The sequence below is a fragment of the Python bivittatus genome, unplaced genomic scaffold, assembly GCF_059951505.1.
Source record: "Python bivittatus isolate LINGU-HERP-01145 unplaced genomic scaffold, Pbiv_v1 ctg000850_np1212, whole genome shotgun sequence".
Classification (NCBI taxonomy): domain Eukaryota; kingdom Metazoa; phylum Chordata; class Lepidosauria; order Squamata; family Pythonidae; genus Python; species Python bivittatus.
The window spans coordinates 28,328,262-28,346,418 of record NW_028277112.1 but is presented as its reverse complement, the minus strand read 5'-3'; the positions used below and the strand labels follow the sequence as shown (position 1 = coordinate 28,346,418).

Genomic DNA, 18,157 nt, shown 5'->3' with positions numbered 1-18,157 from the left:
GTTACTTACTAGGAGTGTTGAGACTACAACTCTCAGAATTTCCAGATAGACAAATATTGGTTAAGTTGTATTATATGAATGAAGTCAAATCAAATCAAATAACACTATTGGAACTGAACATCAATTGTCATGGAAGATTAGTGTATTGATAATACCCAGTTACACATCTCCTACACATCTGGCCTACACATCTGGCTGAACTGTAAATCCAGTTGAAATTCTGTCTTGGTCCCTGCAGGATTTAAGGGTATCAGTGAGGAGGAACAGGTTTAGCCTCAATTCCTACAAGATATGGTGGCTCTCGATGCAGAAACCAACCAGATTCTAATAGCATTTCTTCTTTGGCCCTGGATGATGTTGTGTTCTCTCATGTCTAACAACCTGGCAGTATTCTTGGACTCATGGTTCCTGCTGAAAGAGCAAGTGGAAACCTTGGTCATGATGACCTTTGCACAGTCTCATATTGTACACCAACCACAACCATTCCTGCACCAAGAGATTTTGTAAAAGGTCACTTATATCAAGAAACTATCTTATATTCACTTATATTCAGAAACTATCCTAATTTAGAATGCAGCAGGTTGAGTAGTCATTGGTATGTCATGGCTGGCCCATGTGACACCACTAGTTAGGGAGCTGCAATAGTTGCCAGTTTGGGTTGAAGAGCAATTCAAAGAGCTGATCTTTTCCTTTAAAGCCCTTTAAATTATATGGCAAAAATTATTTAATTAATTAATTAATTAATTAATTGACTGGATTTACAGGTAGTCCTCGGTTAACAATGGTAATTGGGACTGGCAATTCTGTCACTAAACAATGCAGTTGTAAAGCATGACATCACGTGACAACACTGACTTCAGATAGCAGTTCCGGCAGTTCCAGTTGTCATTAGGCAAATCTTGCACGATTGTTAGGTGTGATGTTAGCAGTGGAACAGCTTGCCTCCCGGAATTGTGGATGCTCCATTGCTGGAGGTTTTCAAGAAAAGATTGGAAAACCATTTATCTGAGATGGTATGATGACTCCTGCCTTGGACAGGAGGTTGGACTAGAAGACCTCCAAGGTCCCTTACAATCCTATGATTCTATGATTGCCATTTGCGACCTCTTGCCAGCTTCCCCATTGACTTCATTTGTCAGCAGGGAAGGTTGCAAATGGCAATCACGTGACCCTGGGATGCTACAACAGTCATAATTGCAAGCTGGTTGCCAGGCACCCAAATCACGATCATGTGACTGTGGGGACACCGTGATGGCCGCAACTTCAAGGACTGGCTGTAAGTCTTCTTGTTCAGTGCTTCGTAACTTCAAACAGCCGCTGGATGGATGGATGAATGAATGAATGAATGAATGAATGAATGAATGAATGAATGAATGAATGGTTGTTAACCAACGGCTATCTGTATAAAGCTGCCCAACTCAAACAATGTGGCTGTCGGCAGCGTACAGCAGAATAACAAACAATACACCAAAAGAACCAAATAGAATATATACGTTATATAAATATAAAATACAAAATATAAAATGGTGACCAAACACAATAATAAAAACAACCAAAAGGGGACTCCACTCAACTAGACCCAAACATTGGAAGAAAAAGTCATGCTTAACAGCTTTCCTAAAGGTGAGCAGAGTTGGAGCCTGTCATATATTGGGAGGGTGTGTGTGTATGTGAGATCATTCCAGAGCACAGGGCCAGCCACCAAAAAGGCAAGATTTCTAGTTCCCATAACGTGACAAAGCTTAAAAGAGGAAAACTGGAGCCTACCCTCCCTGTGGGAGAGTATGGGCCAGATAGATGTTCTTGGGAGAAGGTGGTCCTGCAAGCAACTCAGTCCTATGTCATGTAGGGCTTTAAAGGTGATAACATTGCAGCTCACAGAGTAGCAGTGTTACATGGGTAATGAGCTACACCAATAACAACCTGTGTCACTGCATACTTGTTCCATTGATAAGTACAATTATATGACAGATTATGATTATGACTTTATTGTTGCTATAGTTTTGTTGTTCATTTATTGTTTTTTAATCCCAAAACTGTAATTAGAAGTGTAAGCTGCCCAGAATCATTTTCTGAGAGCCATATAAGTTTTAGTAAAACAAACAAGCAAATACAAAATTAATTTTTATTATGAATAATTTGTTTGGTATTAATGTTTTCTATCTGTAGATGTTGATGAATGTGAAAGACACCCTTGTGGAAATGGAACTTGTAAAAACACAGTTGGATCATATAACTGTCTGTGCTATCCAGGATTTGAGCTAACTCATAATAATGATTGTATGGGTAAGAGAATGAATATCATTTAGAAAGAGTGATGATATAATACATTCAAACAGAAACATGGAAATGCTGTAATATTTATTTCAGTCCTATAATCAGAAAAAAGTATGATAATCTTTCAATTTCATGGGTTTTATTGAGAAATGTCATTACGATTATACTTTTAACTAGTCAGAATTAGCATAAAGAATTTTTGGGTTGTTATTTCGCAGTTATTTCTTTGTTGTTGTTTTATGTAGCCTTTTCTTATATTTCTATTCTATCAATTTGTAGCCAAACACCAGCCCTTAATAAGAATGGTAGATAATATGAGGGTATTCTACCAAACTTTCTTATGAGTCAAACTCAGATATGCTGCCTTGCTTTTAGATCAAACATAGAAGATCCCTAATTGGCTCACGCTTGAAGTAACAAAGACTCTGTTCTTTTCTAAAAACACCTTTTCTGAATTTGGAGATTTACTTCTAACCAATTATAAATAACCTTCCTACCTTTTTTTTTTTTTTTGGCAAGTCACTCAAGAATGTGATGGTTAAGCAGTTGCAGTCTGGATTTGGGGACAAAATTGGCCCTAGTTGCTCTCATTGGTTTGGAGAGAAATGGAAGGAGTGCTGTGTTGATCCTGCATGAACTTTTAGCAGCTTTTGACACCCTCCCTAACTGCAGAATCTTCTGAATAATTTCTGCAAGTGAAGACTGTGATGTTTTACAGTGGATCCATCAGTGTAAAGGTTTCAGAGAGTAGAATTACATGGTTGCACTTTTACTCTCTGGCATCTATATTGTAGAATTCCACAGAGTACTATCTCCAGTATTGAGTTAAAGTATTATCCTCTGATTCATAAATCAACCCAAAACTATATTTGTTGTCCCCATTGCCAATCCATATCCTGTCTCTGTTGCATCTATTTAATGTCACTGCCAAAGTGAGGTATCTTGATTTGTGAGTGTGTCAGCCAGCTAGGCAAGTTGATTGGGTTTATCCTCTTATTTCCTGCTGTACCCCTCCAGCATATTCTCAGCTAGCAAATATCAACCAGAATATAATAGTGCTATCCATTTCCCCCACGAATGCCTCCCCTGAAATTGGAAGATTTTCTTTCTTCCGCTAAACTGAAATGCTCTCTCATTTTCCACTATCTAGTAGGTGAATGTGAATGGGCTGTTTCAGCTCAATTTAACTCTTCCTGCTTCTAGCATTTTCCTGAACTAGATTCCATACCTGGGGCTGATACCAGCTATTAGGACTGTATGCAAAGACTTGAAGGAGTACTTTGCTTCAATCAAAGACTTACTCAAAGCAACCTCCCTTTGACTCTCCGCCATAAAGTGCTGCAGCTATACTGGCTTCTGTATATGCACAAAAGATGGAGATCAAAATTTATATGCAAATATTTCTGGTCTTTCTGAAATATGTTTCTTTTGTGTATGAAATATTAAAAGGTAAAGATTTGTCTAGTAATATATGTTCATTAAATAATCTGTGTCTTAAAGTGCTAGAAAGATTGCTTTTCACATACAAGGACCTCATTCCTTACCAGCTATGTTTTGTCATTTCCATGACACTATCCACTGGGATGTGTTTATACCTTAATATGGTAACTCTGTCTGCATATGCATTCCATTATATTAAGCTCATGAGAAATACCTAATTTTTTTCTTGCTTATTTATAGATATTGATGAGTGCAGTTCCTTCTTTGGGCAGGTGTGCAGAAACGGAAGGTGCTTTAATGAAATTGGTTCTTTTAAATGTTTATGTAATGAAGGTTATGAACTTACTCCAGATGGCAAAAACTGTATTGGTATGTATAAAAGCAATTATCAAGTGTGAATGTGCCTTATGATACAATGTAATCCACACTCAATAAGCTGCACTGGACATTGTGGGATATACTTTTTCATAAATTTTATAATATTCCTCTGGGTTTTTAGGCACCACATATAGTATTGTGTAATTACTTTACTTATTTGTTTGTATGTATGTATGTATGTATGTATGTATGTATGTATGTATGTATGTATTGGCTGCCCACCCCAGTGTAATTATGTATGTGCTTACTTAGAAATAAGCTGAAATCAAATTAATGTATTTTTAAAAATTATTCATTATAGATTATAATCATGAGGAGTATGAATTCTGGGCATAAAGTACTGAGAATGAGATGTTATATTAATGAAAGAAATGGCAAAGGTTCAGTTATACTCATATTTTAAAAAAATTAAAATTAAGGAAACCCAATAAAGGGACTTCAAGAATGCTGTCAGTGGATAAGTATACCTGGACTGAAGGGCAATCAAGAACTCAAGAAGTGAAACAAAACCAGTTCTCTATTTCTCTCTCTTCCTGACGCCCTTCCTTTCCATCAAAATTTTGGTTTTGCTCTTAGCTATTTTGGTTGCAGATTTGAAGTAGCTATCTTGATTTCTGTAGGAAAAATTGACTATTAAATTTCCATGCAAGAGATTTGATTATGCTCTATCTGCAGGAGCTGATTTTAGAAACATTAGACATAATCCTTTCACCTGAAGATTTATCAGTTCTTCCAGCCATGATACTTTCTTGAAGATAACAATTTTATATAAATGAACCTATTATAAAAGAATCCAGCAGATCAGCAATAGAAATGAGGGAAGTGCAATCAATTCAAGTTCTGTGCAATATTTGCATATTGTGCCTATGTATATTAGTATGGTGTGGCAATGAAAGTATTGAACTATGACCAAAAATTAAAATCCATCTGCAGCTGTGAGAGCCACTGGGTGATTATGGGCTAGTCTCTCAGCAATACCTACTTCTACTTATTGTTATGGAGAAATAACAAACATTATTTTCCAGGATGAAAGACAGGATATAAATTTAAAAAATAAATTCAGCCCAGAATTCTTAAATCTATTTATTTATTTTTCAAATTTGTCACCGCCCATCTCATTAGAAAACAGCTGGGCAGTTTACAGGAAAAATAAATATTAATTAAAAATACAATGTAACAATTAGTCCTAAGTAAATAGTAACTTCCAAGCTAATTGATGTTAGCTAAAAATTATTAGCCTCGGGGAACATCATCAGGGCACCAGCCACGCCCAGGGTTGATTAAAACTCTTGCCCCACGCAAGCTGGCAGAACTAGGTCTTTAGTTCTTTCCAGAAAGCCAGGAGGGAAGAGGCCTGCCGCACTTCTGGGGGGAGAATATTCCAGAGGGTGGGGGCCATGGCAGAGAAGGGTCTCCTCCTGGGCCCCGCCAGCTGACATTCTCTCTAAATGTCCTCTTTTGTCTCCATTCTGTTGAGATATTAATGAGTGTGTGGTACTTCCTGGCTCATGCTTTCCTGGGACATGTCAAAATTTGGAAGGATCATTCAGATGTATCTGCCCACCAGGATATGAAGTAAAAAGTGAAAGCTGCATTGGTAAGGCTACCTTTTCTTTTTGGACATGGTTTACATGGTAGCAATATTATAGAACTGTTTATAGAAAATTTAAGTATTGTGCTACACACAGAAGCACATGTGTATGCGTGTGTGTGATTGTGCTGTGATACCAGAAACATACAAAGCCTTCGTGTTTAAGCAACACAAAATTTAATAAAAACTTTTAAAAACTTATGTTTTGTGATTTAGAGAATCCATGTTGAATTACATTCAAGCAAAAGTAATGGTTTTGAGTGAGATGAATTTAAACCAGGATTTGTTGGAAAAGAATGTCAAAATATGGCATTTTTACATTACAATGAGTAATACTATTGAACTATTCATCATTTAATTATTTATAATTCTTCTCCTCCTTTTAAGTTATATAGGAAGATAGTATGAGATTCACATATTCTTTATTAGCAACTTGATTTTAATTTGATCACTTATATTTTCTTTGACTCCTAGCATATCCTATTCTATGAGTTTTTAATTTGTATTTGTTTTAGTCATATTTATTAATCCTTCTTTATTTCAAAACAGTATGACTGTTGAAACAATTTCACTGTTCCATTGTTTTCCTGAATATGTGAAAAAAAAAAAAAAGTAGATAGTGTGATGTGTTGCATTCTCAACCCATGATTGCTGGCGTAACTCTTGAATATATGGAACCTTATCTTATAGGTAGCTGAAGATGGAATGCATTAGTTTTTGCATCAGTGACTGGGGAAGGAGATTTAGTACTTTTGTTTTTCTGGGGAAACAGTCATAACTTTTTCTACAAACTTAGTGTACCGGGGTATTCAGTGCCTTCATTGTTGCAGATAAACCTTATTTATCAAGGGTTTATTTCAAGACTAGGAACTAATATAGTGGAAACTAAACATTACATAGAAAATTATTATTATTAGTTTTTTTAGATTTTTATCCCTCCTTTTTCATGAATTCAGTGATAGATGCTTGCAAAGAAAAATAAACATTATGTTTTACAAAATTGTATTATGAAACAGATTTAAGAAATCATTTTAGCCAAAATATTGAAAAAGAAAATGAAGAAAACTTCTATGTTTTGCTATATAAACATGAAAGAAAGAGAATGAGAAAGGCTCTAATTAGCATTTCTCATCCTCTTTCTTTCATGTTTATATATAAACTGGCAAGCAGGGTCCCTGGTATTTCTGCTCTGAAGTAAGTCCTGTGAAAGTCAATAAAATTATTCTAAGAAGCAATTAAGTTATTCACACTTTTTAAAAATGTACATTTTATTTTTATGTCTTATGTGAAATGACTAATGATTAATAAAGTTAATTTGTAAAAATTTTAACATTATGTAATTTGCAAAACTAGTTTAATAAACTATATGAATAGTTTTTGCAGTTTACAATGTGCTGCTAAAATGCAGGTCTGTAGACTATATGATCATACATTTTAAATACTAGTTGCTAGAGGATAACAGGAAGAGTTTTAATAATGTTCAGTCTGTGTTTTTAAGCTTCCCAAATGTTTTTGATTGGCCGCTGTGTACTAGACAGACCATTGATCATGAACTGCAGAACTTTTCTTATGCTGTTATGTATAGAAAGTTAATTCTGTGAAAAACTGGCTGGCAAGTTAGAGACTGTGATCTTTCAGATGTTGTTCCCATGCTGACAGGTCTTCTGGAAGTTGTAGTCAGCAACCCTTGGACCATCACAAGTTTTCCATTTGGTCTATATGCACATTACTTACAGGTGGCCTGTTTCTTGATGACGACTTCTTGGAAACTCAGAAAGTTGTAACTATTTTATAAACCTATATATTATTTTCTATGAACAATTTTTCCTCCTAAATGCTGGATCTGGATTTTTTTTATCAATATGAATGGTATTATTTTCTATATTCAGCAAAGACTGTATTTGCTAATTATCTATGAAAACAGTATCTGAAACAAACAAAAACAAAAATATTTTTATCTAAGATATGTATTGTTTTAAAACTTCTTTTAATATAAAGTACCTTAACTGTTGCAGCATTTTCCATCTACTCTCTGGCACAAAGGATTGCATTTTGGAGAATATTTAATGATTTAATTACATTTTCAGATATTGATGAATGTAATGAGGATCCTAATATCTGTCTGTTTGGATCCTGCACTAATACTCCAGGAGGATTCCAGTGCATCTGCCCCCCAGGTTTTGTGATATCCGACAATGGTAGGAGATGTTTTGGTAAGCATCATGGTTGTAACAGGCAATAATAATAAACCCAAAAATTATGAGTGACTAAATTAACAATACTTTGGTTAATATGGAATCCTGATTCTTATTGAATAAAACTATTTCTATCTCCCCTTTCCATTTAAAACTTCATCAAACTGGTTAACAGGATCGTTAAAATAATAACAAATTAATTATATAAATGTGAAGAGGAAATTTAACAAATTCAGCCATATATGCCTTTTAAAAACTTTAGCAAATCAACGCCTAAAAGAAATCTCAGCAAGCTTCATGATACAGGGTTGGATATAAAATTTGTCATTGCTAATAAATAGGACTAAAGTGAATTGTGATTAGTGCAAATTGTTATCAGCAATCTCTACTAAGTCTTGATTAAAAGCAAGACAATGTATGGTGAATTACTATTTCTTACTGATAATAAGAGTCTAAATAGGAATATTTCCAAGTGAGAAGCTTGGATTAATTCATTCCTAATATGTGATTAATTACAGTGGTATGACCTTTGCTTTCTCTCTTAGATACTCGACAGAGCTTTTGTTTCACTAATTTTGAGAATGGAAAGTGCTCTATGCCAAAAGCATTTAATACCACCAAGGCAAAATGTTGTTGCAGCAAGATGCCAGGAGAAGGTTGGGGTGATCCATGTGAACTGTGTCCTAAAGAAGAAGAAGGTAGTGAAAACATTGCAAAGCTTTTCAAGAGAAGCAGAAAATGAAAACATGAAACTAATATATAGTGTCTCCAGTTATAAAACCGCGCTCATCAAGTCATCATATGAAATTGGAAGTAGAAAAACATGAGTTGGAACCTACAGTAGAAAAACTTTCTTAAGTTGTTTTTATTACTGGCTTATACTAGATGCTGAATAGCATTACAGCTATAGCTACTGATTACATTTTGGACGTACTCTCGTCAGCTGTATTCTTTATCCAAGAGCAATCAGAAAATTCCCGTGGTAGAATTTGTTTACATTTTTATTTAAATTATTGTAGACAGTTTAAATGACTGCTCTGTATGTTCTCTCTTTAGTGATGGTGTTTCAAACATTTTCTTTCACAGTTGCTTTTCAGGATCTGTGTCCATTTGGCCATGGAACTATACCTGGAATAGATGATACACGAGAAGGTATTAATTTTCTTCATTACCACTCCACTAAATAGCTCTATTCACTTTTTGTTTTATATAATACTTAAATGAAATTGAGTTTGGGATGGAACTCTTTTAAAATGTGATTTATACACTTTATTAAGGAAAGTGAGTATAAATTTTATTTCAGGAAAGTTCTCTGCCTCTAAGTGCAGAGTTATCATAAGGTAGCACAATGTTGTTTAATATTATTATCATTATAGTTAATGCTGGTTTATATCATTAATAAATATATCCCATTTATTGTTTTAAACATTAAAGTTGCTTAACAAAAAAAAAGTCTAATAAAATGTATAAAAACAAGTTTAATAAACATTTAAATATATAAATCATCATTAGTTAAAATGTTGATACCAAAATACTAAACAATTATCACTTCACATTTTAAAATGTAAAACTATACAGGTAGTCCTCACTTAACGACCATTCATTCAGCGACCGTTCAAAATCATGATGGTGCTGAAAAAATGGATTTAGGACCCGTGCTCAAAGTTATGGCTGTTGCATGATCAAAATTTGGGCACTTGGCAGCCTTCCCGCACTTATGACCACAGAGCTGCTGCAACTCCTCCCACCTGCCTATCTCTCGCCCCCATCTATGCCCTTTTGGCTGCCCTGCACAGCAGCACTCGGCAGTGGCAGAAGCATTGGGACTGGAGCTGAAGTAGTGGCCCAGGGCCTTTGGCAGTCTAAGCCAGCCACCACCATTCCCCAGGCCTCTACTTGAGCCCCAGCACTGCCGCTGCCACTGAGAAATGCCACCTCAAGCCCCACAGTGCAGCCAGCCACCCCAGCACCATTGCACAAAGCCCCAGTTGCCCCTGCCATCCTGCACTCCACAGGCTCTGCCATGCCTAGCTGATCTTTGCCACTTTCCTTCCACTGCTGATGAAGCGTGCCTGGCCTGACCCTACTGTATGCGAGGCATCTGCTGGCTGTGCCAGGCCTTCTTCCCGAGTCCATTCATACCATTCCTTCTCCAAATCACACATCCCATTCTCATGATCCTTTGGAAACCTTCAGGTCTTCCCCAGGTCTCACAAGAACGAGCATGCTATCTGGAGAACAGCAGAAGCCCCAGTCTCACAATGATTTGGAAGACCTCCAAATTCCTTCTCCAAATAGTGCGCCTGGTCTCATGAGACCTGGGGAAGACCAGAAGGATGTATGTGTTATTAAACAACTTTTTGTGCATTATTGTTATAGCCTCTCCCACCCCTTGCAGCACCCCTGTGCTCCTTACCTGGGACTCCCTCCGCTTAACAACCCACGATTCTTGGTTAATGATGACAACCAGTAGTGCTGGGATTGTGGTCACTAAGCAAAATGGTCACATGATGATTTGCTTTACACCCACATCATTTAGCGATGGAAATTCAGTCCCAATTGTGGTTGTTAAGCAAGGACTACCTGTAAAAATAATGCACAAAATAATTGTTTAATAACACGTATATCCTGTGTTAACATCTAATCAAATTTAAATTATTTTCAACAAATGTCTAAAGAGAATAAATCTGGCAAGTCACTGAAAGGATATTCTTCTATGCTCTTGGCACTGCTTCATGAAGGAAATTTTAATGGAAATGACAAGCAGACTTTAATGTTTTAAAATTTGAGGTATGTTAAAAATGTTCCCTTTTTTACTCACTATTTTTTTTAACAGACAAAAAGTGAAATTCTATTGTTCGATAATGGTATACTAGACTCTCGATAGAGAATAAAAGGTTTGGGATAACTTTTTTCTTTTAGACGTGAATGAATGCCTTGAGAATCCTGGTATTTGTTCCAATGGACACTGTATAAACACTGATGGATCGTTCCGTTGTGAATGTCCCTTGGGATACAACCTTGACTACACTGGAGTGCATTGTGTAGGTGTGTGCTCTTTCTGTACTATGCATTGTTTATACATTGCACGTATTGTAATCCTTAAAGTTCATAAACTTGGGTTGCATCCCAATTTTCAAACATTTGTTCTGCCTGTTATATCCTAGATACTGATGAATGTTCCATTGGTAATCCTTGTGGAAATGGCACATGTTCCAATGTGATTGGTAGTTTTGAATGCAATTGCCTGGATGGATTTGAACCTGGGCCAATGATGAATTGTGAGGGTAAGTTATCGTTTTTTTCTTCTGAGCATATTTCAACTGCTAGCCTGCTCTGGATACTTATCTGAATATTTAAAAGAGAAAAGGAAGAAAATAGACTCTAGCATTTTTCTAATTAACTATTTTTTAACTGCCTGGAATTAATTAATTCAGCTTAGGATGCCAGAAGCCCCACAATATTGCAGGGACACAAATAGTGACAATAATCTTACGTTTGTGCATTCCTGTATGTAGAGTGGGCTTGAGAGAGTAAAATATATGAGTGATAATTCTTTGGAATTGTCTATGTTGCTCCTCACCCCACCATAATATTTGACATCTATAGAACATACGAGCCATGTTTTAGATATCATTGATTTTCTCACCCAATTTTATACATGAAGCAATTATCTCAATTGGATGATGTTGAAACTCCCAGAATTCGTTAATATGGCTTAGGAAAGAGAGTCATAAATCATTCTTATTTCTAACCACCCTGACTCAGCAACAGATCTTTAAGAAGGACAATTATATGCTTTTTAACAGCTTTTAAAATCTTTTAAACTTTAATATTTTGTGGTTTTGATTATATTTTGTATTTTTTACATGTTATTATTTTATTCTATTTCAGTGTTAATTTTGGTTTGTTTTGAACATTAGAAGCTGATTCTGATATTAAATTCTTTCGTAAACACTTTAATAAAGTTGATTAAAGTGTACAAAGAAAGAAATTGAGAGAATCAATGTTGAACATAGCAATTTATATACAGATAAGTGAAAAACTGTTGGAAAAAATATAGTGGTTGAAATGGGAAAGGGATAGACTTTAAATATATTGCTAATCCATGGTTAGCTCTTCCCATATCTCCTCCCCAGTGGCATTTTAATCTGAGAGAGGGCATTCGAGTTTTCATCTTATCATGGGGAAAGGAAAGAGATTGATTTTACAAAAGATGCTCCATCAGAAAATTAATTCCACCCACCCCAATTCCTTGTTTACACTACTCTCTGCTACAGACATTTGGAAAGAGCATCAAATTGGTGTGATTACAGCGGTTTTAAGTATTCTGGGATAGAAATACTTTTAAAAAGTCTTTTTAAAATACTTTGTCCTATTTTTCATTACGTGCTCTACATTTGTAAGAACCTACTTGTTCCCATTTAGATCGCTTTTTAATGCATATGCACACATTTATCAGAATGGATGTAACTGAAAAATCAATATGTTTAATAAAATATAATATTACACAAGCTGTGTCCACGTGGGGTTATGCAGCATGTTGGCTGGACGCTGCCTGGCAAAGTTTGGCTAAGAGTAAGAGATCCACGTATGGCCAGTACACTAAAGCTTGTGTGTCGAAGTTGGGAGAATTCATTAATTCCTATCCCAATCTCTTTCCACACATAACTGCACCACACAGTTAGCATTAAGAAATGTGCAAAATTATTAATTATAATAATTATTATTATTATATTATAAATATGCTATTAAAATGCAAGTGTATTGATTCTGTTTTGTCTTGTCATTTAGATATAAATGAATGTGTACAAAATCCTTTGCTTTGTGCTTTTCGTTGTATAAATACCTATGGTTTCTATGAATGCACCTGTCCAGTAGGCTATGAATTAAGAGAGGACCAAAAAATGTGCAAAGGTAATCATATTGATATCTTAATAGCACTTTTGCCAGTACGATTTCTACAGAACAATGTATTCTGTAAATTTTTTGAGTGTGAAGCATGACAATTTACTGTAGAAGAAAAGGCTATTATTATAATTACAGTATCTTGTATGAAAGATACTTGTATGCAGAGTTTATAAAATCATAATAAAACAAGAAATATCTTTGGTATTATTAATTACAAAATATTGCTGTTCATAAATTATTTAATTGCTACATTATATTTCATTTTGGCTTTTTATAAGGTTACGAAAATCAGGATGCAATCCAATTCCCATTTAACTCTGGTATTAAGAAAAAAATAGATGTGTATTCTAACGTACACATTATTTTGCTTTCTAAAAAGATCTTGATGAATGTGCAGAAGGTCTACATGACTGTGAATCAAGAGGCATGATGTGCAAAAATCTGATTGGAACCTTCATGTGTATATGTCCCCCTGGAATGACTCGGAGACCAGATGGAGAAGGTTGTATTGGTAGGTATTAAGACCAGGTACTCTGTTCTTTGTAATTAAATCAAAAGCAAACAATTTGATTTAATAATTCATTGTTATACAGTGGTTGCTTTTAATATAGTGTATTTCTGATAATTATTGTTAAGGCATTATAATTGTGCACAATTGTCATCAGCAGATTATTAGACATACTGCTAAAGATTACAAATAAGGGTTTGTAATACAAATGCAAAAAAGGCTTGTTCAAGGGCAGTAGCTGGTAACGGGGCTAGTACAGGTAATACAGGAATATATTACCTTCCACATTCCAGAAACTAAGGCCAGGCAGTGCATAACTGAACAGATTGATGCAGAGTTGCCTATGCAATATATATTTCTCCCTGGCAACCCTGACATTATAGTTTCTAGGATTACTATGGAGGAGAACATTGCCAAGTCAATTTAGAATTATAAAAATAAATAATCTATATTTCACAAAGGAACCTCATAATAAGAGGCTTACATACAATTTGACTGGAATGTGTTGACACGTTAGAAATTGTCATGTGAGAATAAATAGTAATTACATTATCTTACTAATAAATCAAGGCAAACAAACTGACCTGGTATATTTTATTAGCTCTTATAGGTAGTCCTCAACTTACAACCATTTGTTCAGCGACTGTTTGAAGTTACAGCAGTGCTGAACGACTTACAACCGGTTCCCAAAGTTACAGCTGTTGCAGCGCCCCCATGGTCATGTGATCAAAATTTGGGTGCTTGGCAGCCTGCCCACACTTACAACCACAGGAGCACTTCAACTCCTCCCACTCACCTATCCCCCCCCATCTATGCCCTTTTGGCCCCCTGAACTCTGTGGCCCCTGCCACCTTAGCTGACCTTCATCATCTTCTTGCTCCCACTGCTGACCAAGCATGCCTAGCCTGGCCCTTTGCAAGGCAGCTGCTGGCCACACAAGGCTTTCTTCCCAAGATCACGCATGGAACTTTCCTTGCAAGACCTGGGGAATATGGCCTCCCGTGGCCAGGAGCTGCCTTGCGAAGGGCCAGGCCGGCCATGGCAAAGGTTAGCTGGGGTCGCGGAGCACAGGGCAGCAGGGGCCTTGGAGTGCAGAGTGGAGAGGGTGACTGTGGCTAATATCATCAGTAGTGGTGAATATGAGGTTTGCTCCCTGATTATATACAGTAGCTTGCCCTGCCAGTGTTGGTGGGGATGTGGTTTTCTCCTTGGTAGTTCGTTCATTAGGGTATTGTTTTCTGCTTCATTGTTTGTCTGGTGCAGGTTGCTGGAGACGATGTATTCTAGTCTTTTTTGTTTCCTTCTTAGCTTTTTTTATGCTTTCTTTCTTATTTCGATGGACAGTCTATTGAAAAACAATCCACACTAACCGTGTTCCATTAAGCAACAACCACCCTGCCACAAGAGTAGCTGTGTAACATTATTCAGATGAGTACAAACACACTGCAGCAACCCAGAACACCAGAAAAAAGAAACAGACCACCTATACATCATCATACAACAAAATGGATACCCACGCAACTTTATCAAGAAGTGCCTGACCATTCAACCCACTACAGCACAACCAACACAAACCATGAAAGGATAACACTGCCTTACATCAAAAACATCTCAGAAAGAGCCAACAGACAGCATCACCGTAGCACACAAACCAACTAAAGCCCTCCAAAATATCTTAAGTAAACCAAAAGACCCAATAGCCCGAGAAGAGAAAACAGGAGTATGTTTTAGATAATATACAGTTACTGTTAAAATATACATATAACAGCAACATATAATATACATATAACAGCCACTATATAGGACAGGCAGGCAGAAGACTAAAAGAGTACATCCATGAACACCAACTAGCAGTCAGAAGACACCGATGAATACTCCTTAATCTCACAACACATGGACAGACTCAACCATAGTTTCAACTGGAAAACTGTAAGCATCCTAGACCTAGCTAAATCCAAAAACACTAGGGAATTCCTGGAAGGTTGGCATTCAGACAAATCAGACATCAATAGACACACAGAGATAAACCACATTTACAGGCCATTAAAAAGAAATAATAAAAAAGCTAAGAAGGAAACCAAAAGACCAGAACACATCCTCTCCAGCAGATAAGCAGGGATTAACAGCAGGCAGACAATCAAGCAGAAAACAATACCCTAATCAAGGAACTACCAAGGAGAAAGCCACACCCCCACCAACCCCCACCAGGGCAAGCTACTGTATATAAACAGGGAGCAAACCACGCGCTCACTAGCACTGACAATGTTACCTAGTTGGGTAATGGAATGTCTTCAAGAAAACTTCAAGCTCAGCGATCACCAAGGACTCCACAGTTCAAACCTGAGCTACACATACGTATTCTCTTCTATTGGACATTCTTACATTGCATATTTGTCCTCCTAGAAAAACATTCTCTAGAACCCTAAGTTGGAGATCAGTGTGTTTGTCTTTGGTTCGCTTTATTCTCTTCTTTAGTATCCCAGTTTCAAGTTTCAACATTTTACCCCTAGCTTACGTGCTTTTTAAAATGTAAATAAATAGGATTGGGGACCTAAACAGGATTGAGACTATAGTACGTGGGGAAAGGTGCTTTAAATCCTTTCATACTCCCACCATTCACCATGATAGAAAAGTTCTTAAGAATTCTTCCCCTGGAAATAGCAAGTGATTAGGCAACAGTTCTGATGGAGAGCTGCTTGGTACATCAGCCTGCAGATCCCTATGAAACAATAATCCCCCCCACACACAAAAAACCGCATTGAATTGCTTTTAGAAATGCAAGCATATAAGGACTAAGAGCATAAATAATATCATTTATTTTGTACTCAGTATAACTTGTTTCTCAGGCTAGGATTTTTTAGCCTCAGTAGGATTTTTTTTTAATCTGCTGTATCGAAAGTGTAGCTTTCATTTCAAATTGTGGGAATTGTGGTTATTCTGTTCGCATTTGTGCTATTTCATTGTTTTGTTTTCTTTCGATCAAGATGAAAATGAATGCCACAGTAAGCCTGGTGTTTGTGAAAATGGCCGTTGTATAAACATTATTGGAAGTTACGTGTGTGAATGTAATGAAGGGTTCCAGTCAAGCCCATCTGGAACTGAGTGCATTGGCAAGTAAATTTATATTCCCTGGTTTCTGCGTCTGTTTGAAACAGAATAGTTTTGTTTTTGTTTTTTCAAAAGATCAGCCTTTACTAACTTTAATCTGTATTATGAGGATCATTTTGTAAAATTTAGTTTGATGTAAGAGATATAAGTTATTATTCCAATTGATATGTTTTCAACAATCAAAGGATTTGCGATAAAAGTTATTAAACGTGAAATGCTGGTTAGCGCTAAGCTGCTATTGTAGCTAAAATCCTAATTTTATTTCATGAAATATATATTTAGATGTTGTTTTAATGAAAATAAAATCTTTTTTTTCCAAAACTAATGCTACTAGGAATCACGATTGAAAAATGTGAAATTATTTTAACAGAATCAAATGCTTCTTACTTAAATGTGTGTTATTTCTCCAAATTTATTACACAGACAACCGACAAGGTTTCTGCTTTGCTGAAGTCTTACAGACAATGTGTCAGATGGCCTCTAGTAGCCGTAATCTTGTCACCAAATCAGAATGCTGTTGTGATGGTGGAAGAGGGTGGGGCAATCAGTGTGAGATTTGCCCGCTCCTAATAACAACTCAGTACAAGAAACTATGCCCACATGGTCCGGGGTACACCACTGATGGGAGAGGTATTCTGCATGGGACCTTAGGACAATTTTTTTATATTTTTCCTAACGGGGGGGGTAGATGGTGTATAATATTACCTTTAAAGCTAAGGATGCTCTTGATTTTGAAAGCGGAAGAATATTGTGGTATAATTTAGTTGTATTGCTTATCAAACAATTTCATTCGCAGACAAATTTTCCTACACAGTTAATAGTTTAAATGGATAGTTTCTATTGATTTAGATTATAGAGAAGATTATTCATTGATAAGCAGCAAGAAAATTCATTGTTAATTAATTGTCAAACCTTCCCAGTCTCAAGAGAACGTACAGCATAGTCTCTGATGGTTAAAATTTTAATAATATAAATTATTATTACAAAGTTTAATGTAAAATTATACTTTTGTAGGTTAAAGTTTTAATAATTACTGTTGTCTAAGCATGACCCATAGATGCACACATACACACACTCATACTCACTTGCTCTAGTACACGCTGGCCAGGGGATGCGCAAGGATCGGGGAAGACAGGAGGATTCCAGAGATGATTATTCTGGGCCAGGTAGAAAGGACACTCTTGTATACAGTGGTGGGGGCAGTGGTTAGGGAAGTGGGGAAAGGAAGGCAGTGGGATGTTCTGGGAAGGGATGGGCAGACCAAAAGGATTTCTGTGCTGAATTCAAGGAAGCTGTACTGACAGTCATAGCATATCCAACCAATCTGCTCACCCCCCTTCACTCCAATCTTCCCAGCACCTTCCTTTCCTTACCTCTGCTTGAGGTACCTAGAACTGCTTGAGTACCTAGAACTGCTGCTTCTACTGGTCTTGCCTTTTCCCCACTCCCCACCCCTACCCCAAATCACTTCTGCCTAAAACATGCATGTTTCTGTAAAGACATGGACCATCCAAAGATGGCAATTCTTTTGCACATCCTACCAAATATCATATTCTAGTTTCATTGAAAACATTGATACTCACTGTTGTGTAACAATGCATTCTCTAATTCTCAACAAAACCTTTTGGGCCAAATAAAATACATTCTCTAAAGCATCCTCAACAAATGTACTTATCATAGTAGCATACTCTAAAAATTCCATTGAAATAAATAGAAGTGAAAATAAGTAAAAATAATACCTGCTATTAA

The 18,157-nt window shown here is 36.3% G+C and overlaps 1 protein-coding gene across 1 annotated transcript in view; it reads left to right on the top strand.

Annotated features, from left to right (window-relative positions):
* The window catches only part of FBN2 (fibrillin 2), a 152,697-nt gene that overhangs the window by 119,474 nt on the left and 15,066 nt on the right, over positions 1 to 18,157 (top strand). Inside the window, exons 46-57 of the mRNA XM_025177307.2 lie at positions 2,170 to 2,286; positions 3,958 to 4,086; positions 5,573 to 5,692; positions 7,774 to 7,899; positions 8,427 to 8,579; positions 8,968 to 9,033; positions 10,804 to 10,929; positions 11,049 to 11,168; positions 12,676 to 12,798; positions 13,172 to 13,303; positions 16,285 to 16,410; positions 16,832 to 17,038. Coding sequence (XP_025033075.1) covers positions 2,170 to 2,286; positions 3,958 to 4,086; positions 5,573 to 5,692; positions 7,774 to 7,899; positions 8,427 to 8,579; positions 8,968 to 9,033; positions 10,804 to 10,929; positions 11,049 to 11,168; positions 12,676 to 12,798; positions 13,172 to 13,303; positions 16,285 to 16,410; positions 16,832 to 17,038 — 1,545 coding nt within the window. The remainder of the gene's footprint in view (positions 1 to 2,169; positions 2,287 to 3,957; positions 4,087 to 5,572; positions 5,693 to 7,773; positions 7,900 to 8,426; positions 8,580 to 8,967; positions 9,034 to 10,803; positions 10,930 to 11,048; positions 11,169 to 12,675; positions 12,799 to 13,171; positions 13,304 to 16,284; positions 16,411 to 16,831; positions 17,039 to 18,157) is intronic.